Source organism: Halichoerus grypus, chromosome 6 (genome assembly GCF_964656455.1).
Source record: "Halichoerus grypus chromosome 6, mHalGry1.hap1.1, whole genome shotgun sequence".
Lineage (NCBI taxonomy): Eukaryota > Metazoa > Chordata > Mammalia > Carnivora > Phocidae > Halichoerus > Halichoerus grypus.
The window spans coordinates 46429761-46452296 of NC_135717.1; the positions used below are offsets into that span (position 1 = coordinate 46429761).

Here is a 22536-nt window from a genome sequence, read left to right on the forward strand (position 1 = left end):
GACTTTCATAGCTAGAGAAGTCAATGCCTGGCTTCAAAGCTTCAAAGGACAAGCTGATTCTCTTATTCGGGGTTAATGTAGCTGGTGACTTTAAGTTGCAGCCAGTGCTCACTGGCCATTCTGAAAATCCCAGGAACCTTAAGAATTATGCTACATCTAGATTGAGGTAAGATGGTGGGCTCGCAGTGAGCGGCTGTCAGGGATGAAAATAGGTATACCTGGAAGAAGATTTTAAAATCAGTTTCTCTTCAAATCATCTTCTTTCACACCACCTAATAAGCATCTTGATTCACCATGGCGTTAGCAGGGGTAAAATGGGTGATATCAAACAGAACTATCTGGAAACATTTCCAATTCAAAACGGAGCTTTATATTGTGTTTGTCATAAATCTACGTATTCTTCTCTACCAGATGACTATAATTGCAAAGTAGAGCTTGCTTTGACATCGGATGGCAGGACAATAGTATGCTACCACCCTTCTGTGGACATTCCATATGAACATACAAAACCTATCCCTCGGCCAGATCCTGTGCATAATAATGAAGAAACACATGACCAAGTGCTGAAAACCAGATTAGAAGAAAAAAATGAGCAATTTGAGCAAGGACCCATGATAGAACAACTTAGCAAAATGTTCTTTACTACTAAGCACCGTTGGTATCCTTGTGGACAGTATCATAGATGTCGTAGGAAACTGGATCCTCCAAAAGACAGATGATACCGAGGTTTTCAGGAATCAACAGGATGTTATCTTATGTCTCATTTGCCATTTGAGAAAATGCAATTGAGTGTATTCACTAATATGTTATATAGCAAAATAACAAAATGTCTTCATATATTAAAAAAAAAAGAATTATGCTACATCTACTCTGACTGTGCTCTATAAATGTAATAACCAAACCTGGATGACAGCACATCTGTTTACAACATGGTTTACTGACTATTTTAAGCCTACAGTTGAGACCTCATGGTCAGAAAAAAATATGCCTTTCAAAATATGACTGCTTATTGATAATGCACCTGGTTACCCAAGAGCACTGATGGAGATAGGCAATGAAATTAATATTGTGTTCATGCCTGCTATCACAATATCCATTCTGCAGCCCATGGATCAAAGAGTCTTTTTGACTTTCAAGTCTTATTTAAGGAATACATTTCATAAGGATATGGCTGCCATAGATAGTGATTCCTCTGATGGACCTGAGCAAAGTACATTGAAAACCTACTGGAAAGGAGTCACCATTCTAGATGCTATTAAGAACATTCATGATTCATAGGAACCCACAGTATCTGAGGTGTGCCTGCAGATATCTGTCTATCTCTAGAGATAGGTAGGTAGGTAGATACATACAGATAGATATTCTTCTGGTAGGCTCATGATCAACTTGAAAATATCACAGTAACTCTCATTCAGGAAGCATCTACTAAGGTCCCCCACACTGTGACAGAACATCCCTATTCTCATAACAACCTAATACACTGTGGATAATGAGCTCCATTTTATAGGTGAGAAAATCCCATCCAGGAAAGTCAGTGACTTCTGCAATGCTGTATTATCATGACTGAGCTAGGACTTGGACTGAGGTCTGTCTGGCTCCCACACCTCCCATCTTTCTACAACACCTCATGGCCTCACAGACCCAGCACATCTCAGGGTGCAAATGAGATCAAAGGAATGCATTTCTTTTCAACAAGTGTGTTCACAGCAGGGAGGACAACAGCCTTTCAGGACTATATGGAGGCAGTTTTGGCACCAAGAGGAAAGCTAAACTAATTGTAATCCCAAAGCCCTCAAAATGCTAAGACTGTGATCTTTGCTGGTCACTCCTTGACCAGACTCTGTTCAGGTTCCCTGAATTCTTTTTCAACAAGGTGTAACTTTTGGGCTTCTGTGTTTGTCTGCATTGTCCAATTTTAGCACAAATCCTAGCAAGTCAGTTTAACCAGTTTAATCTGATTGAGTTCCTGATTTTTCACTATCTCCAGGTAATGTCTGATCATCTGGCCTGCCTTCAACAAGAATCCTGTTAGGTTGGTTTCATCAGAATCTCTCTTACACCCTTTTACTCCCTTCATTCACTGACCTACTGTCTATAAACTCCCATTTTGCCATGCTGTATTTGGAGTCGAGTCCAATCTCTCTCTCCCCCCTGCAAGACCCCATTGCAGGAGTCCCTACACCCATTGTGATGCCCCCCCCCCCTCTTGAATAAAGTCTTCCTTAATAAGGAAGGCAGGTGAGGGGAAAAGCAGGCAAGAGAAATGAGGTAAGAGGAGAAAAATGCAAGGAAGAGTGAGAACCATTTCAGGGAATTCATATGGACAAAAGTTGAGTGGTGTGGGACATTATGTCATAGGAGAAGTAGAATGAGATGCCCCTGTTTGCATATGTGGTGGCCGGGGTGGGCAGGGATACACAGAGCTCCCTATAATCCTCTCCTAGTGAACTGCTGCTTTCTTTTGATGGTGTGTATTTCCTGTGGTTGCTAGAATAAGTTACCACAAGCTGATGACCTAAAAACAACAGAAATCCATTCCCTCAGAGTTTTAGAGGCCAAGAGTTCAAACTCAAGGTGTTGGCGGGACCATGCTCCCTCTGAAGGCTCTATGGGACAGTCCTTCTTGGTCCCTTCCAGCTTCTGATGGTCCCAGTGTTCCTTGGCTTGCAGCCACAACACTCCAGTCTCTGTCTCCCTCTTCACACAGCCTTCTCTTCTCTGTATGTCTCTCGTAAGGACACTTGACGTTGGGATTTAGTGCCCATCTGTACAATCCAGGGTTCCAGGTGGATATATGTTTTGAGGGGCCACCATTCAAACACTTCTCCATGCATTCATTTATTTACTCATTTGTCCAATGACTCTGTTTAAGCACTTATACACTGCTAACTCCTGAACAATACAGGTTTGAACTGTGTGTGTCCACTTATATATGGATTTTCAGAGTATGGTACTGTAAATGTATTTTCCCTTCCTTATAATTTTCTTAACATATTCTGTACTCTAGCTTACTCTTTGTAAGAATATAGTATATAATACACACAACATACAAATATGTGTTAATCGACTGCTCATGTTATGGGTGAGCCTTCTGGTTACTAGTAGGCTATTAGTAGTTAATTTTTTTTTATTATGTTAATCACCATACATTACATCATTAGTTTTTGATGTAGTGTTCCATGATTCATTGTTTGCATATAACACCCAGTGCTCCATTCAGTACGTGCCCTCTTTAATATCCATCACCAGGCTAACCCATCCCCCCACCCCCCCTCCCCTCTAGAACCCTCAGTTTGTTTCTCAGAGTCCATAGTCTCTCATGGTTCGTCTCCCACTCCAATTCCCCCCCTCCTTCATTTTTCCCTTCCTACTATCTTCTTTTTTTTAACATATAATGTATTATTTGTTTCAGAGGTACAGGTCTGTGATTCAACAGTCTTACACAATTCACAGCGCTCACCATAGCACATACCCTCCCAATGTCTATCACCCAGCCACCCCATCCCTCCACCCCCCACCACTCCAGCAACCCTCAGTTTGTTTCCTGAGATTAAGAATTCCTCATATCAGTGAGGTCATATGATACATGTCTTTCTCTGATTGACTTATTTTGCTCAGCATAACACCCTCCAGTTCATCCATGTCGTTGCAAATGGCAAGATTTCATTAGTAGTTAATTTTTGAGGGAGTCAAAAGTTATATGTGGATTTTTGACCATGCAAGGGTCAGTGCCCCTAACTCCCATATTGTTTAAGGGCCAACTGTACAAAGGAACTGTGGGAAGCATAAAGACAAACTGGACTGAGATCCTACCTTTAGGGATTTACAGCCTAGAAAGGGAGGCAAACTACGCACTTTCATAGCTTGATAGAGTGCCATGAGAGGACAGAGGAATACAATCTGATGGGAGCTTAGAGAGGCAGGAGATACACTAGCTCATGGGATATCCCCGGATTGGGATACTTTATGGCAGATGCGTCAACTGAACTGGATCTTGAGATACAGAAAGATGTTGAATGTGTGGAAATGGGCATTCTAGGCAGAGAAACTAGTGTCAGGGAGTCCCAGAGGTGGGAAATGGTGGGAATTTATAGGCAGTGCTAAGAAATTCAGATTGACTAGAGCACAGGTGAGTGAAGGGTGGAAATGGGAAGTCAGGTAGAGAGGTTGGGGACAGAATGGGTGGCCCTGAATGCTTTTTAGCCAGTGAAGATTACACAGAGTTTTGAACATGAGTGTAATGGGATTAAAAACTGATTTGTGAAGATAATATTTTTATGTTTCATAAATAATAAATATTTTAAGTTAAAGACACTTGAGATTCAACAGGTGCAGAAAGAAGCCTTCTTGGAGCTTTCCTTATTTGACTGAAAACAGAAATTTCAGAGAAATGAGAACTGCCAAAAATTTCTTCTTCAGGGTGGGTCTATTTGTAGGAGTGGGACCAAGAGTAAACCTACTTACCATAAATCCCTCTCTCTGGGGGAATGTTATGGCCCTGAGAAGATGGAAGACCACTCATACCTCCATAGGCAAACATTATTACAAACTTTCTTATCTTCTGTTTATTCTCCTGAAACCCCATTTACGTTCCCTAAAGAAACCTATTTGTTCCTCCCATAGGAGCCTTTTCTCTCCCCCACCCTACTTTATCCTGCTAAGCTAGGTATTTAAATCCCAAATTCTAACCACTCCTTTGAATTACTCATCACTGGGCACTCCTACATATATGTGTATAGCATGTGTAAGTAAAAGCATGCTTCTCTTGCTAATGTCTTTTGTCAATTTAATCAGCAGGCCCCAGGTTCTTAACATAAGAGGGCAGAGGAAAAGTTATTTCCACCCTATGGTTTATAATGTATGCTGTATGCATGAATTAAAATGGGGAGAAAGACTTAAGATGGGGAGACTAATCCAGACATGATTAGCAGGAGACAAAGTAGAGATGAGTATGTCTTTTGGAGAGACTACAAAGGCAGAGTCATGGGGATTTGGTTAAAAAAAGAATAGGGAGAGGGGATAGTCGACAATGACTCTGAGTTTCTGAGCCTGGTTGACTGGACCTACGATGGTGACAGTAATGGAGTTAGGAAACACAAGAGAGACTGAGGTTGTAAGACAATAGAGCAAGTCAATGGAGACTGAAGCCTGGAAGCAAGATTAGAACTGGAGATATGGATTGGAGATGATGTACACTGAGTGATCTTTGAAGGCATGAGGTGATGGGAAGGAACCAAGAGAAAGTGAAAACAAGATGGGGAGAGGCGCCTTGGAAGTGATTTGAGATAGGAGGAAAGGGGCTGGCCAAGGGGGCAGTCAAAGGTAGAGGGAGCAAAAGGGGAAAGTGCTGTGTCACAGTGTCTAATGGGGCTGAGGTCGAAGGGAGGGTCTTTCCTCGTCTAAAAAACTGCAGAAAGGTAGATGCGGACCTCGTGCATGCTACAAGCACTAGCTGGAAGGTAGTCCTGGGAGGAAGCAGTACCTGGGGACAGGTGAGAGGACAGAGCTGAATTCGGGTGTTGGAGGAGTAGAGGCAACACTCGTGGACCACTCCCAAGAGATCTCGTGGTGAAGGGAAAGAGCAACATAACAGTAACTTAGATGTTATCTGAGTTTCTCACCGATTTGGGGATTTTTAGTGATTCCCAAAATTTACAACATCAACTCAATGCTAGCTACATTTTGATGATAACCATGACAAAACCCAAGATCTTGGGGGGACAAGTAGGGAATTAAACTAATAGGAGACATCTTTCTTTCTTTCTTTTATTCCATTTTTACATATCCACCTCTTTGTCATTAAGTCACAATATTTTATCAAAATATACAAACAGCACAGATACTTAAAAATGTATAGCTAGAATCCTAGTTAAACAAGATTGACTGCTACAAGTAGCATGCGTGGGTCTTTTATCTTGAATAATGCCTAAAGGGAGACAAATGAGTCATCAAATCAAATTTAAGGGTATACTAAGAGATTGGTTTTCTTTTCTCTTGGAAGAATTATGCACTTACTTTCTTGTTACAGTATGAAGAGGATGGTAATGAGTGACTTCCACTGATACTGAAATTAACTGAGAATGGGTGGATGGGGTGATTCTATTGGCAGGACTAAATGATTCTATGTTGACATGATAGCCACAGTAGGTATTTTATTAAACCCTCCATCTCGAGGACATGAGCTCTTCTTACTTTCCATTTTTCTCTTTCCCGAGAATTTCATGGCTAATCAGAATGAATGGATTTGTAAATCTCAAGTTACAAGCTATGTTTATTGTGAAGAATTCCCACAAAAACCTATCCAGGTCTGCCCCTGCCACCTTTTACACTTCTACCGATGTGAACAGAACAAAACGCGTTAGTGGTTACTTATATGCAGCTGAATGAAGTCCGCTCCTGCACCCAGCGTCGTGCTGTTTCAGTCTTGAGAAGTCTGTGCTCTCTGTGCCCCTCAGGTCATTGATCAGCCGTTGGTGCCCACGGGAAGAGCCACAATTTAGGGCAGTATTAACTTTTCAGGTCTTTTCACAGTGCAGAGGAGAACCGTCGTGCCAGTAAGTAACTATGGTTAGTAATGACCCAGCTTCAAGAGTGACCCCAGGAGAGGACAGGAGGCACCGAAGGGCGTGGTTATTAGTGAAGTGGAGTTGGCTTCTGCTGCAGATACAAAGTCAGTGAGGAGCTAAAAGGTCTCAGCCTGTATTATTGAGTGTTTCTTTTCTTTCCCAAGGTGAAAAGGAATCTAAGGAGCATCACTTGGACCAGTTCACAGACACAAGGCAAATTCCCTCGTGTGTCAGGAGAGGTCCCTTCAGGATATCAACCTCTCCATCCCTGGGTTAATGAAGGAAAAGTTTCTGAACATGTTCTGGTCCATACTGTTGATCAGGGCTCTGTCTGCAAACGACAGCCGGGGTTTCTCATTTAAGAATTCTTTGTCGAAATTGCTACAGTCATACGGTGATTTCTTGATCAGAGTTTAAGGGAGGAGAGGGAAAAAGGGAAGAAAATCAGCCACTGAATTAATATCTTCATTTCTGTTATGTAGGCTACAGTCGTATGACAAAGTGGGCATTGCCGGTAAACAAGTAATACTTAGAGATGGTCATATGTGGATTTATGGAACATTCCCAAGATCCTGAGGCATTCGCTTAGCAACAGTACAATTAAATTCATGTAAAGGAACTTCACTATATACATTCAGATAGGATCTCCTGCTTCTGGTTAATAGTTTACAGGAAACAGGATTGGCAACCTTTGAAACAGTGGTGAGCCTAAATTTGACCTGTAGCCTTTCAGTCTTCAGGGGACAGTGTGGGGAAGGGGGGAGGGAAGGGAGGAAGGGTGGGAGACAAGGGCAGGAGTTCTGCAGATAATATGTTCCTGTTCTTATATCAATATCCTTCACTACTGTTGGTTCCTCTACCCATGTTAATTTTATTATTAGCCATCTTGGACTGTCTTCCACAGACAGGTTGGGACTAGCTCCCCTCAAGCCACCTGGTCCATTGGTGCCCATGAGGAAAAAAAGAATGTAAAAACAAACACCTATTTATAAATACTCCTTTGTATGGTGTACAATTCGATTTTTTTTAAGATTATCAAATGTCACCCTTGTATATATGAGCATAACTAAGAGTCAGACTCTTCCTACCCTCAAGGGGACTCCTAGGCTGGTGAGGCCAATGGCCTGTGGCCTCTGCCTACAAATAGCTCTTTAGACAACACGTGAGGGAAATTCCTTCCTACTGGCAGAATCGAGAATTGTCCTGTAGGGAACGTGTAGATCAAAAGTCTGATTTTTAGGTGGACAATATCAAGTTGATTGTAATGTACCACGGAAGTTGAGACATAAATCACATTGTTCTGATGAGCCTAAAACAAGGTAAAAATGCATTTTGTCACAAATTATTAACTCATCAATTAGGCATGGCACTGTCACAAATAATAGTGCTAGAGGCCAGCCTGTAGAACCCTTAGAGCGTCCCCAGAGCTTGGGACAAATGTTGAGACTAACTCTGCTAAGCCTGGGAAAATACTTGCTGCTTCTGGCCATCTACTATCCTAACTAATAGGAGTAGCTCTTTTCTTGAGTGAAGCACTCTGCCTTGGAATCCATGAGCCTGTGCCATCTCCATGCAAAGAGACAGTAGAGATGGTTTATATCTACCTAGGTCATTACTACTTTTTTCCCAGTAATCACCAGAAATGGGTAAAGCTGGCAAACCTACCACTTTAAAAAAATTATTTCTTATAAAAATTGTAGTAAAAATGTACCTAACATAAAAGTGACCATTTCAACCATTTTTAGGAGTATGGTTCAGTGGCATTACATGCATGCACCATTCTCAACATCTGTCTGCAGAGCTTTTTCATCCTAACCATGCTTTACTTTTGTCTTCACTTTATGGTGGCCCGTTCTGCATGTGGCCAGGTCGTTCTGCCTTTCCTTATGGAGGTTAGTGACTTTTGCTAGGGAGCATACACATGGGAATTTAGAGACCTGTCTTTTCCTAAGGCCCCAACTAACTTCTTCCTTAAACAGAAGAACATGTAACAATCACCATTAGGGAATATAGTTATGTGAATGAATTACAAATGTCAGGCAAACTCGAATTAATATCATGGAAAAGATGGCTCCAAAACCCCTGACGTGGAGAGTGACCATGGAGCAGGTATGTACCCCGTGCAAAGGCTCCATATCTTATCTGAGAGTCACCTGGCACATGCGTGTTAAGTCTGATGCATGGACGCCCAGCAATTCATTTTCATGCAGGCACATGATTTCATCACAGAGGTTAGATATTGCAAACAAGAGTAACATCCCCTTGCGCCCCACCCCCCCACCAGCCAGATAATCTGAATTATAATTAAGGAAGCACTTTCCTCCAAGAACTGAACCCAGGAGGGAAGCTGGGGCTCAGGCAGGGGTGAGGGGCAGGCAGGCAACCCTGGGTGGGGGGAGAAGCAAAGCGGGAATGGTGGGGAGCAAATGGTCCTGGTGGGTCCTTACCACTTTAGGCCGGAATGGTGGGTCAATCTCCTTTCGTTCAAGCTCTTCCCAGTTGATCTCCCGAAACAAAGGGTGCTGGCGGATGTCTCCCCTCACTCCCAGCCTCTTTTCAGGTTCCCTCACGAAGAGCTGAGCAAGAGCAGAAAGGGAGCAGTTACTTCTCAAGGGACTAGCCGGTCAGCCTCAGACGAGGTTGCATTTCTTAACCTAGAGCCAAAGGAATTTGACTCCACAAAGTTAAAGGCCCAGTGATTTGACACTTGCTTTTCTAACCTTATTTTTGTACTTACCAGTATCAACTGTTGCCTCAAGTCACACTGGTGACAACATTCTCCCTCAAATGAGCCTTCTGAATATTCCAGAATCTGGGCTTTTGCTTCCTTGCTCTTTGCCCTAGAAATGCTGTCTTTCAAGGGGTATAGACCCGGTTTGAAATCAGCCTTGCCCTGTGTTATGTAGGACTTCTGTCAGGTTACAGGACTCTGACTCACAGCGTCCTCACATGTAAAGTGAGTGAAGTGTCCTTCGTGCGGGGCTGTTCTGTGGGGGGGATGATATAACTACACACACACACAGACACACGTATGCACTGATTCCTGGTCTATAAAACCCAACAACATAGAATAAGTGGATCATTTGTTGCTTAGTTGACTGCCTATTAATCGAGTTTGATTTCTGATAAAGCTACCTTCTAAGTAGAACAGTTCTGCTATGAAGAAAATCTCACTTTAGGGATAATATAAACCAGTCACCGAGAGTCCGCTTTGGACAAGGCATCTGCAAATCTGCTTGTAAAATAATATTTAATTCAAATAATCTTTAATATTTTCTGACTTGTTACATATATATATATATATATATATATATATATATATATATATATTTGTGTGTGTGCTGTCCCCTCTCCCGTTACGTTCCCCCATGAAGTCAAACTGAACATTGGCCAAGACAGGAAAGAAACTTGGAAACTCTTCAAACTCAAACACAGCAAGTCAAGAGCAGTACGGAACAGAGTCTAAACACAAGACCTGGGGAAGCGACGGGTCCCAAATGCCTGCAGTGGTTACTACTTTTTCTTACCCCAGCTAGATGTCTCTTTGGAAAGTGCTAGCTATAGGATGTCATAAGGACACCGTGGGTCTCTGAAACAAGAACCACAGTGAAATGCAGTGATTTTCCAGGAGGCTCTGGCAGGACCTGACCTCCACTAACAACTAAGTTACAGGGATCTCTTGCTTTTACCTATTTTAAGAATATCCAGTCTATGTGTTTTTAAACACTCCTTTACTTGTCTTGCCTTCCTACTTGAAAATCTTCAAAGGCTCTACCAAACCCCCTCCCCCACAAAATCCCAAAACTAAAAGAACAAAAAACAACATGCTATAGCAAAGTAGATTTTTTTCCTTCTTTTTTGTAATTATGATAATCTTTTTTCTAAAAAAAGTCCAATTATAATGCTCATACAACCACCTAGTATATTCACATGGTTAGTCGTCCTAACTCCCTCTCCCCCTTACCCTATGCTGGCCGCTGAGGCCTCTTAATGGAACTTAAGGTTCTAAAGCTCTGTTAGAAAACCACTAACATGAGGCTGTCACCCAAGAGACTTATTATCCACATGGCCTCGGGCAAGTTTTCTGTCTCGATCTCCTCACCTGTAAAATGCAGGGTGAAGCAAGGTCATCTCTATGCCCTGGTGAGTCCTGATGTCCTCTGCGCCTAGGTGGCCATCCCAGGCTCTCTGTGGCCTCTGCTGACACACATCCTTCCATTCCCACTGTAACCCTCTCTTCTGTCCAGACATGTCTACTCACTGAATGTGCCACCTGTCTTTCCTACCTCTGTCCTTCGCTAGTGACCTTTCTTTCTTTCAAGGAGATACCTCTCCCCACATTCTGCTCCCATTTCCTTCTCCCCATCTTTAAATCCCAGCCCACCAGTCTTTAAATACCCCCTCTTTGTGAGGCTTTCTTTGATTCCCTTAACACCTGGTGAGCTCTCCCTGCCCTTCAAGTCAAGCTCATGGTCATATGGTTGATTCTGGGACTCATTCCAACCAATGTTCTTGGGGAGTCAGGCATGGTGCTAGATGTCTCAGCTGTATCATCCTGATTTTAAAAACAGATTCTAAAAGCAGATATCACTGTCCCATTGTCAGTTGGGGAAAATAAGGTTCAGAGAGTAGCCATGTTACTTGCTCAAGATCACAGATACAGCCATAGTCAGGGGTAGAGCCTGAATTGTAAGCAGCCCCTTCTTTTTTTTTTTAATTTTTTTATTGTTATGTTAATCACCATACATTACATCATTAGTTTTTGATATAGTGTTCCATAATTCATTGTTTGTGCATAACACCCAGTGCTCCATGCAGAACGTGCCCTCTTTAATACCCATCACCGGGCTAACCCATCCTCCCACCCCCCTCCCCTCTAGAACCCTCAGTTTGTTTCTCAGAGTCCATCATCTCTCATGGTTCATCTCCCCCTCCGATTTCCCCCCCTTCATTCTTCCCCTCCTGTTATCTTCTTCTTTTTTTTTTTTCTTAACATATAATGTATTATTTGTTTCAGAGGTACAGGTCTGTGATTCAACAGTCTTGCAAAATTCACAGTGCTCACCATAGCACATACCCTCCCCAGTGTCTATCATCCAGCCACCCCATCCCTCCCACCCCAACCCCCACTCCAGCAGCCCTCAGTTTGTTTCCTGAGATTAAGAATTCCTCATATCAGTGAGGTCATATGATACATGTCTTTCTCTGATTGACTTATTTCGCTCAGCATAACACCCTCCAGTTCTATCCACGTCGTTGCAAATGGCAAGATCTCATTCCTTTTGATGGCTGCATAATATTCCATTGTATATATATACATCTTCTTTATCCATTCATCTGTCGATGGACATCTTGGCTCTTTCCACAGTTTGGCTATTGTGGACATTGCTGCTATAAACATCGGGGTGCATGTACCCCTTCAGATCCCTACATTTGTATCTTTGGGGTAAATACCCAGTAGTATAACCAGCCCCTTCTTGATTCTGGTGGTGAACAGTCTCTCCTCTGGGTTCCACAGAGCATCTGAACATCTTCCCTTCATTAGCTAAAGTATCACTATATATAAATATTTTTTAAGAGTATTTTTTTTTACTAGAGTGTAAGCTCGGAGGGCAGACACCATTTATATTTCTCCTTCTTCCAACCTCACACAGTGCCACACACAAAGTATATGCTCAATAAATGTTTGTTGAATAAGTAAGCGAGTGGTCCCACTTTATTACTTGCAGATCATATGTCTTCAGTCCTCACTTTGTTAGCTTCTTGTTTTTAGCATATAGAACAGCATATAGAAAAGGCACCAACTTCACAGTGAAACCTTTTTTTTCTGTAGACTCAGACACCAGTGTAAGTCAACAGATGGAAAAGCAGATGGATTTTTTAGAAGCAGAGGGAATGAGTGACTGACCCCATATCTCTTCCCTTGAAATGATCATAATACCCTATTGACCTCTACTTCTTGGAAGCTAAGTAGGGTCGGGCCTGGTTAGTACTTGGATGGGAGACCTCTACTTCTTAAGCACATTTTGATGAAACAAAACGAGAGGGAAGATGTGAGTGCCTCAAGAATGGGCCAAAAACTAGCTCATGTTGTTATAATTAAAGACTTCAGTGAATTAAATTAGAAGCAACTGCCCTAGGCTGCATGTGCACCATGCTGTTTTCCATTAGATGTTCCCAGGACCATGTGGCATTTGATCCTAGGGCATCATGACAAAGCTTTCTGAGCCTGTTCTATGTACCTGTGAAATTAAAAAATATATCTTTTAAAAGATAAAATGTGTAATGAGAATATAATGTGATCTCCAGCTTTGAGACGCAAATTTCTTGCTAGTCTTGTACAAGAGTAAGTTATTGTCTTCTCTGTCCTGCCACAAATCACCCCTCCTCCTTCCAGGTCCTGAAGATGACCGGTGACCTCATGGGAGGCCATCGGCTCTGTGCCACGGAAGCTGCACCGAGGGACTCAATGTTCACAAATGAAGACTGGCTTTTGTTCACAAAAGCTGTCAGAGGGTGGTTTACATTTCTAGGAAACAGCACACCTTGTGCACGAATGGCCAGGATGCAGCTGGAGTTTGTTAAAACTCATTTGACTGTCGGGCTAGAACGCAGTGCTGGATTGCTGAGAACGGCCCCCAGCGCACAGCATCCTGGAGTCATTTCCCCTCCTCATTCCCTCCTCAGATCCTTCTATAGACGGGAGAGGTGTTTCTGTTTGAGATCACTCATCTCCCAGCAGTTTCCAAATAAATGGACAGGACATCCTGGATGGACACATGAGGGAGAAAGGGGTGTTTTTTTGGCAAGAGTCAACTGAACAGCAGTGTCCCAGTTGTGATTCGTGATGGAGCACCACCTCTTCCACCGTGTAGTTGGTTCATACACTACGTGCATCCTTGCCCAACGACAGTTAAAGGGCATAGAGTCTGATGTGGATGCCGCTGCTATAACAGATGCTGCTTTTTCAGAGGACCAATTACTTCTGGGTTTTACAACATTATACATATAATTCCCTAGAGGAAGTTTCTCAGAAATGATACTACCTTTGATCTTTGCAGAAAAGGGAGCTCAAGGATGAGGGGGACTGTTGGATCAAAGTTACAGAGCAAATGGGGAGCAGAGATGAAACTAGAGGCCAGTCTTATTGTCAGCAAATTGCATGAGGGAAACTAATTTTTATCAGCCCAATGGCTGGAACACGGGAGAGGACTTTCTTCCTCATGGAACAAGGACAGGGAATTTTTACTAACTCACAGGGGAAAGAATAAGCCCCATCTCCTCCACATGGTTGTAAAATCACTTTCACTAACTAGTCCCTCCCTCCCTCATTCTTTATCCTCACTTGTCTTGGTTTCTGCTCTGTTCAACCTGATTTATTTTCCACCCTCACAGCAAATCTTTTTCCTGCTATTGAAACTGTGCATGATTTGGTCTTGGTATTTGTTGACATTTTGCCTTAGATTTTATTTTGTTTATAAACTTTTTATTTTGAAGTAATATAGTGTCTTAGTCCGCTTGGCCTGCTGTAACAAAGTGCCATAGACTACATGGTGGCTTAAACAATAAACATTTACTTATCACAGTTCTGGAGGCTGGAAGTCCAAGATCAAGGTGCCAGCCTGGGCAGTTTCTGGTGAGGACCCTCTTCTTGGCTTGTAGATGGCCACCTTCCTGCTGTGTCCTCACATGGCCTTTCCTTGGTGAGTGCACTTGGAGGGGGAGAAATCTCTCTCTTCTTCTTTGTATAAGGGCACTAGTCATCATGGTGGCCCCACCCTCATTATGTCATCTATGCCTAATTATGTCCCAAAGGCCTCACCTCCTATAATCATCACTTTGGGGGTTGGGGCTTCAATATAGAATTTGGGGTGGGCACATTCAGTCCATACATATAGATTCACAGGATGTTAAAAGCTAGTACAGGTGGGGACGCCTGGGTGGCTCAGTCGGTTAAGCATCTGCCTTTGGCTCAGGTCATCATCCTAGGGTCCTGGGATCGAGTCCCGCATTGGGCTCCCTGCTCAGTGGGGAGTCTGTTTGTCCCTCTCCCTCTGCCTTCCACTCCCCCTGCTTGTGCTCTCCCTCTCCCTCTCTGTCAATAAATAAATATTTAAAAAAAGCTACTAAAGGTGTCCTGTCTACCCTTCACGCAGCTTCCCCTAATGCTTATATCATATGTAATTACAGTGTGATACCCAAACCAGGAGACCGGCATTAATACAATGTGTATGTCTAGTTCTCTGTCATTTTATCCCACGTGTAGATCTGGGTAACTACCATGACACATTAAGACCCAGTACTGTCCTGTCAGCACAAAGCTGTCCCTTGGGATACCCCTTTACAGTCATACTCCCTAACCTCCACTGCCACTAATCTGATTTCTGTCTCCACAATGTCCTTTCCAGAATGTTACACAAGTGGACTCACAGAATGTGACCTTTTGAGGCTGGCTTTTTTTTTGGTCACTCAGCCTAATGCCCTTGCGGTCCATCCAAGTTGTTTTGTATATCAGTAATAGTTCATTTCTTTTTACTGCTGAGTAATATTCCATACACATAACTCCTCATCTTTCCCCCTCCAACTGGAAGCGATCCTTTCTTCCTACTCAGTCTTTCTGTCCTTTGAAACCATCCCTCCCAACATTTATTTCTGATTAACTCCACCTGGCCCCGTTACTCCTTCACCCTCACTCCTCGGCAGGAGCTCTCCCAGATCCCGAGGCGGAGCTAGGTTTGGGAAGCACAGCTGTTGAGTTTTATGGAACATCAACAGGTGAATGTGGATCGCCTCTAGGCAGCCCCCCAAACTGTTTCCTTATTTCCTCCTCCTGGTGGGTTTTGTTGGATCAGGCTTTCTCAGTGTCCTGTCAACATTTGTACGTTGAAACCCTAACCCCCGATGTGAGTGTGCCTGGAGGATTGGAGCAATTAAGGCTAAATGAGGTCATATGGGCAGGAACCTGGTCCAATAGAATTAGTTAAGAGGAAACAGCAGAGAGCTCTTCACTCGCTATGTGAGGACAAGGCAAGACGATGCCTGCCTGCAAACCGGGAAGAGAGCCTTCACCAGAAACCAACCCTGCTCACCCTGCTCTTGGACTTCCAGCCTCCAGAACTCTAAGTAAATGTGTGAGTCCCTCAGTCGGTGATATTTTGTTACAGCAGCTGGCGCCAACCATGCCTCACCCGAAGTCATGTGTAAAAGAAAAGCGACTCTAAGAATGTTTGAACTTGCCTTTATGTAAAGCAAAATTGCTTCCATTCCAATCCTAACTTCATTTTTACTATAGTCTTTTTAATCGGTTAATTTTGGAAATCAGCTTTCATTTTATATGTGTGTTGTTCAGTCATTAAAAGTGTATTTAATTGGTCGTTCCGAGAGTTTCCTGGGTTTATGGCTTGTTTGGATAACAGAAATGGAAAGATGCATTGAACTGGCTCAGATTTCAAATGCCATCAGCCTTGGGCTAGGTGTCCTGGGAAGGCTTTGTCAGCACTTTAGATTCAATATCTTGATTCCTGGGGGAGAGCTCTAGAGTTGCCTTAACATTTCAAAGACTCTGGACAAGTTTTCAGTTGTATATGAGAGCAGGAGAAGCTGATGCCCTTTACATTTAAGTCCAAGTAGTTCATGAGAAAAAAGCAGACTAGTGAAAAAAGATGGGCCTGGTCATCTTTTTTTAGTTTAGATTTTAAATCCACTGATAGGTTCTTTTTTTTTAAGATTTTATTTATTTGATAGAGAGACACAGTGAGAGAAGGAACACAAGGCAGGGGGAGTGGGAGAGGGAGAAGCAGGCTTCCTGCTGAGCAGAGAGCCCGATGCGGGGCTCGATCCCAGGACCCCAGGATCATGACCTGAGCCGAAGGCAGACGCTTAACGACTGAGCCACCCAGGCGCCCCCACTGATAGGTTCTAATGTTGAAAGGTCTTACCCTATTCTCCCTTTTCAATATAAAGACACCAAGGCTGGAAATTATTTCCCTAAATGATGTTTTTAAAAGCCAGCTGAGATAAGAGATGCTAGAATTTAAAACACCTGTATTCTTGGTCCACTTCTTTTAGATTTGTTAGCTTCTTAATCACACCAGTACATCTCCTTGTCCAAATAGTTTCTGGACAGCTCACTGAGGGCAGGTGGTTGTTATATGTGATAGCATGTTGTAGTACCGTGATTTATTTATTTATTTATTTTTTTGTACTCAAACACTGTATTCTGTATCCTCTACAAAGGTAAACTGGGACTCAAATCCAAATCTTTAATGATGGCTCTCAGGTGTTTCTTATAGCTCTTCATTGGTTTGGCCTAGGAGCTCCCGGTTCACGGCAAGCGATTCTCAGAGCCCAGTTTGCCTCCATGGCATTACCAGTTCTGCATTGATTCTGGGCTATCATGATCAGGGGTCTGACTCCTGCTTTGATGGTGAATTCTAGAGATTGCTGCAGAGGTAGTGACAGTCTGAACTCTGAGCTATAGGGGGAAAATGCATCAATATTTCCAGTGGACACAGGAAGGGAATGTGGCAGGAGAGCTGGTCTGCATCATTTTAAATACTGCCTGAAAGGCTCATTCAGCAGGCAGTGAACAGTGGGGGGGTCTCAGTGAGATGGAACGTCATGGAATTGGTATCTAATGTCCATCCTATTGGTGCCTCAGTTGAAACAGATGGTGAGCATCTATTTAAATCCAGTTCGAGATGACTATTTTTTACCATATATAAATCGGAACCTAGAAATGAATGGGAGTACCAATCAGAATACTTAATACTAAATCTATGGAGTCTCCTTGACTTCATTTCTTACCTTCACTAGAAGGTCCTTTGCCTCCTTCTCAAGCCATCGAGGGTAAAAGGGATTGTCCATACGGATGGAGTGGAAAAGCTCTTCTTCATCTTGCCCATGGAAAGGTGACTGACCAATTAGCATCTCATAGAGGAGAACGCCAAAGGACCACCAGTCAACAGAATGGTTGTATTTCTGACCCAGCAAGATCTGTGACCGAGAGGCAGAGATGTAATTAATAAACATGAGGTGGATGAGTGAAAACCCTGCTTGAACTTTTCAATACCACTCAGTAAGTAGTTGATGGTGATGACAGTATGTGGTTTTAACACAGATCACACTGAAAACTATCTTTTGAGAAGCTGATGATTGAATAGAAATGAGCGGGCAGTGCCAAATTGAGCAAATATTTTTTGGTTTTAATTTTTACTTCTCTGGCCTTATGTATAACAACTGACCTGTGCCATTAGCTTTCATTTTCCCACCTGTGATGTGAAGACTTGGGTGGTAGACTCAGACCTCAGGAAGCTGGTATGTATCTATTCTCTCCTGTGAATAGCTAAACCAAACCCACATGTTTTACTGACTTCTACTGTCCTGAGACTTCGCATAAACTTTCAGTAGGTCTAAAGAAGTCATCTGATCAAATACATTCCTTAAAGCCACAGTTGTATAACTAACGAGTCCCATCTATGGTCACCATTAGAGTCAGATTCAGTGGGGCACCTGGGTGGCTCAGTTGGTTAAGCATCTGACTCGTGATTTTTGGCTCAGGTCATGATCTCAGGGTTATGAGATTGAGCCCATGTTGTGCTGGGCAAGGAGACTGCTTGGGATTCTCTCTCTTCCTCTGCCCCTCCCCCACCACCCCACTTGAACACTCTTCCCCCCCAAAAAAAGTCTGATTTAGGGAGTATGCCAAGAGACTAGGATAACAGATTTCAGATCCAGAAATCTGCTGAGAGTGGTGTGCAGCTTGACAATGGTGCTTTGAGTAGAACTCGTCTTGTCTGTCCTTTTTTTTTTAAAGATTTTATTTATTTGACAGAGAGAGACACAGAGAGGCAACACAAGCAGGGGGAGTGGGAGAGGGAGAAGCGGGCTCCCCACTGAGCAGGGAGCCCAATGCGGGGCTTGATCCCAGGACCCTGGGATCATGACCTGAGCCGAAGGCAGACGCTTAACGATTGAGCCACCCAGGCACCCCAGGTCTTGTCTGTCCTTTAGGGAAGTGGGTTTCAAGTCTGGGATCCCACCTAACTTTTAAAAAGATTGCTACCCTTTCACCAATCCACTCTCCTGGCAGAAAAGCTTTTGTATTCTGTATTCTGTATTCAGCCACTTCCTTATTTAATGTTGGGAGGTAGCATACCTGTGACTCTGCTCAATGCTTGTCATCCTAACAAACCAAGCTCCGACCTTCTCTAAAAACTGTGCGTAGTGTCCGTCAGCAGATGAATGGACAAACAATGTGATCCATACATACGATAGAATATTTATTCAGCCTTAAAACAGAAGGAAATCCTGACACATGATACCCCCTGGATAAACCTCGAGGACATTGTGCTAAGTGAAATAAGCCAGACTCAAGAAGACAAATACTGTATGATTCCACTTATATGAGGTCCCTAGAAGAGGCTGATTTATAGGGACAGAAAGTAAAATGATGGTGGCTGGGGGTTTGGGGAAATGGGGAGCTGTTTAATGGAAATAGTGTTTCAGTTGTGCCAGATTAAAAAAATTCTGGAGATTGGTTGTATAATAATGGGAATATACTTAACACTCACTGAATAATACTCTTAAGAATGGTAAGATGGTGTATTTTACAGTTTGTATGTTTTACCACAATTAAAACCAGTACATAGTAGGAACACAGTAATAGTTTGTTAAATGAAGAAGAGGAGAAAATCCTTGTCTTTCGTGACTGCCGCTCCCAGGATGGGCTGGGGACAAGCTGCTTTATTACCCAAAATGGAGAAGCGATAATAGTATTGAAGCACAAAATTAAAAAGCGAGACCGGGACCCTCTTGGGATGGCTGTCCTTTCCACCCTGCAATTTAAAGCCCAGCGCAGTGCCCACCCATCTGAGCACATTCACGTAAACACATGGAGGTCATCTTGGAGTTCCTCTTTGGAAATGGAATTTCTTCTTAAGTGGGCCCTGGGAATGAATGGTAGAATTATAGCACTGGTGGCTTTAGGAAAGAAAAATGATGCTGTATTCTAGACATTCGGTGTCTTGATGATGGTGAACCTTTTGGTGCAGCAGAACAAGGTGCACTGACTGCTTCCCCCCCCCCCCCCCCCCCAGGCCTGTCCCTGGGGAATGAGATCCATCTGGAGTGAGGCTCTGGGATATGGTGGAAGTGTCTCCAATGCAAGAGTTGATAAACTCAACGAAACTGAGATGGCCACGCAAAATGTTGTGCGTTCTTCCTCTGGCTCAGTCCCTTCTTGTGTAGTTTGGGGCCAACTCCTTCACCCCCTCTGTGCCTCATTTGTGAGAAGTGATAACATCTGGCTGACTTATTACTGGGTTGTTGTGAGGACCCAGTGAAAAGTAGGGAAGGCAGAGTGCTGTGTCCTATGGAAATGACTCTATGCTCTAGGATAAATACCTATCTTGATCAACTGGTACCCATTTGTGAAAATAAAGATCAAGTTGCTGACGGATTTTTGCAATCTGCCACTGACTTCCAGCATAGAAATGCTAGCCACTATCCTTAACTCGATTTTTAAATACTAAAGTTAACTTTCAAGTTTAGAGAAGATAGAGTATTCCTTAAGGCAAAGTTTAAAAGTAGATCCAGGCAGAACGATAAAGAAAACAAGGGTGCATGTGTGAGCACAGGCACACAATCTTTGTTCAGGTGCATTTGCCTTAAATTGGGAGGGGTGGGGCAGGGCTGCTTCACATGCAATTCCCAGGTCGTGTCACGAGGGGGAGCCCAAAGCAACCAGAAACTGCTCTGAGCATCATCCCGTCTTTGTAAACAACTTCATCGGGAAGGACAGATGAAAAGGAATTTGGAGGACAGGAGACAGCTGTGGTGGAAATTAAGCTCGGTGATGTTAAAGAATTTGTCTTAAGTCAGGAGGAAGAAGCACAATGCAGATCACCCTGCCAGAACAGAAGTATGCTGACCTGAGTTAGGTGTTTGCCACGTTTTTTTTTTTTTTTTTTAAATAAGAACTCCTGAGGTAGGTCCTGTGATCTCTATTTAACAAATGGTGACTGAACTTCAGGAGGTTACCTATTTTATTTAAGATGTCCTAGTTAGTTGAAGCGATATTCTGAACGCTGGTCTTTGTTGGGGGGCGGTTACCACATAATGTTCTTTTCATATTTAATGTCTCCTGGATTAAACCTCAAACTAACAAGGCCATGTTCACACTGTCTTTATTTTTAAAGAAACTGGTGGAGAAACAGTGGCTTGAGAGTGGTCCTTTTTTCTGTTTCTGTCTCAGCCACTGCTGCCTTCTTATGGCCTCATCATCTTTTGTCCAGTTTCCTCCCCCAACTTTACTCAAATAATTCAGATAGTAACGACGTTGCCACTTGAGGTCAGAGTCTCCCTTTCTCTCCAACAGTGAGAGCAATCTGCAAATTCCATGTGCCTGGTGGAGCTAGTGAGTTACAACATCTATATAAGTTACATCTGTATCCGTCTGCATTGATGTGCTGTCAGAGTTTACAAAGTGACCGCCCAGAGCCTCTCTAGTTTTGGTCTCCAGGTGACCCCTGCTCTCTCCAGGGGGCTGCTTCTGGGCATTGGAATCCCACATGGATTTACTAAGTGGCTAGTATAAAGAGAGGGTGTTTCCGTGTTCTTTCCCTAGTCTTTGGCAAAACGAGCTTGGACCCCCAATTCTATGTTCGACCCTCAGTCCTGTAACTGGAAGACGCAGAGAGCCATAGAGTTTTACCTCTCAGGAGACATGGACTGGGGATACTCCCCAGCTTTAGGGAGGGCAGTCTGGTGGTTTTTTGTTTGTTTGTTGTTTTTTGTTTTTTTTGTTTTTTTTTTTTGTGCATCATTCCTGATGTTGCTCTGAAATGCATTTATTTCTGTAATTTGGGTTTTCCTGTCCGGAGATACCAGTGTCTGCCAGGTGGGCTTCATGGCCCTTGTCCCACCTGCTCTGTGATTCTGTGTGTTTTTAATGCTGTGCCTGGCCTAGCCAACTTTTCGTTTGCCACAGGGGCCCTTCCCCGGAGATAACTGAATACACACAAAAACAGTACTAGGCAGCATATACTTAGAGCCACAAGAAGGGAAAGTTAAATTTTTATTAAGGTTCAGAGGCAGAAGAGCATGGCTTTTTTTTTTTTTTTGAGGAGGGGACAATTGGTCAGTGAGTCAGATAAAGAACAAACTTTACAAAGTAGATACATGTGAGTGGAGCGTTGAAAAATGGGTAGTATCTTCATGGGTAGAGAAGGAAGAGGCTAGTGAGATTTATCGTATAAAAAAGGGCCAGTGGTGGGGAAATCTAGCATACGTTCACAGACCGACGTTGAGGGTGTATGCTGTGTGGTCATTTATTTAGAAGGTTGATGGGTACTCCAAGCTGAGGGGTGGAGACATTAAGATAGATAAATCATGGGCTCTAACTGTGAGAAATGGTTTACTGATAACTTGGATTACACATGTGCTGTGGTAGAACACAGGGAGAAACAATTATTTCAGGAAACCAGAAGCATCTTTAGGGAGAAGATGACTTTGGGGGTCATCCTGGGGATAACCACAGACCAAGGCCTCAGAGTATATGGTTAAGGAATAGGAGAGATGAATGCAAGATGCAAGTCCAGGGACATATTATTAAGGACCTATTTTCAGGATTTTGGCTTGTGCCCAGTTGATAATGGGGATGTCTTGAAGATTTTAAAACAGTGGAGTGACAGGCTTGTGCATTAGAAGTGCATATCTGGTGTCTTGGTGGAACAGTGGCCTTCCGAATGGGTCCAGGGGTCAACAGATGGAACAGTGAGATGGGGGAAGAAAATATTAGAACTTGCATTTATGTTAATTTTTTAAAAAATTAAGAATGACCCTGGTGCCCTTGTTTGGAACTTATAGTAACCGAGGCCTCCTGAGGGAAGAACAGGAATACCCCTATCAGAGGGAGTGTGGCGGCTACATTTGTGCATTTGCTTTCAGCATGTTGTAAGGTGTGTTACCA

The 22536-nt window shown here is 43.1% G+C and overlaps 1 protein-coding gene and 1 pseudogene across 3 annotated transcripts in view; one reads left to right on the forward strand and one right to left on the reverse strand.

The window, feature by feature from the left end:
• Positions 1-294: 294 nt before the first annotated feature.
• LOC118538325 (large ribosomal subunit protein mL42 pseudogene) lies at positions 295-732 on the forward strand (annotated as a pseudogene).
• A 5521-nt stretch (positions 733-6253) lies between these two features.
• The window catches only part of PRKCQ (protein kinase C theta), a 183870-nt gene continuing 167587 nt past the window's right edge, over positions 6254-22536 (reverse strand). For all 3 annotated transcript variants that reach the window (XM_078075116.1, XM_078075118.1, XM_078075117.1), the window contains exons 16-18: positions 17373-17561; positions 9014-9142; positions 6254-6967 (exon numbers count right to left, since the gene is read on the reverse strand). In XM_078075116.1, coding sequence (XP_077931242.1) covers positions 6812-6967; positions 9014-9142; positions 17373-17561 — 474 coding nt within the window. In that variant the 3' untranslated portion in view covers positions 6254-6811. The remainder of the gene's footprint in view (positions 6968-9013; positions 9143-17372; positions 17562-22536) is intronic.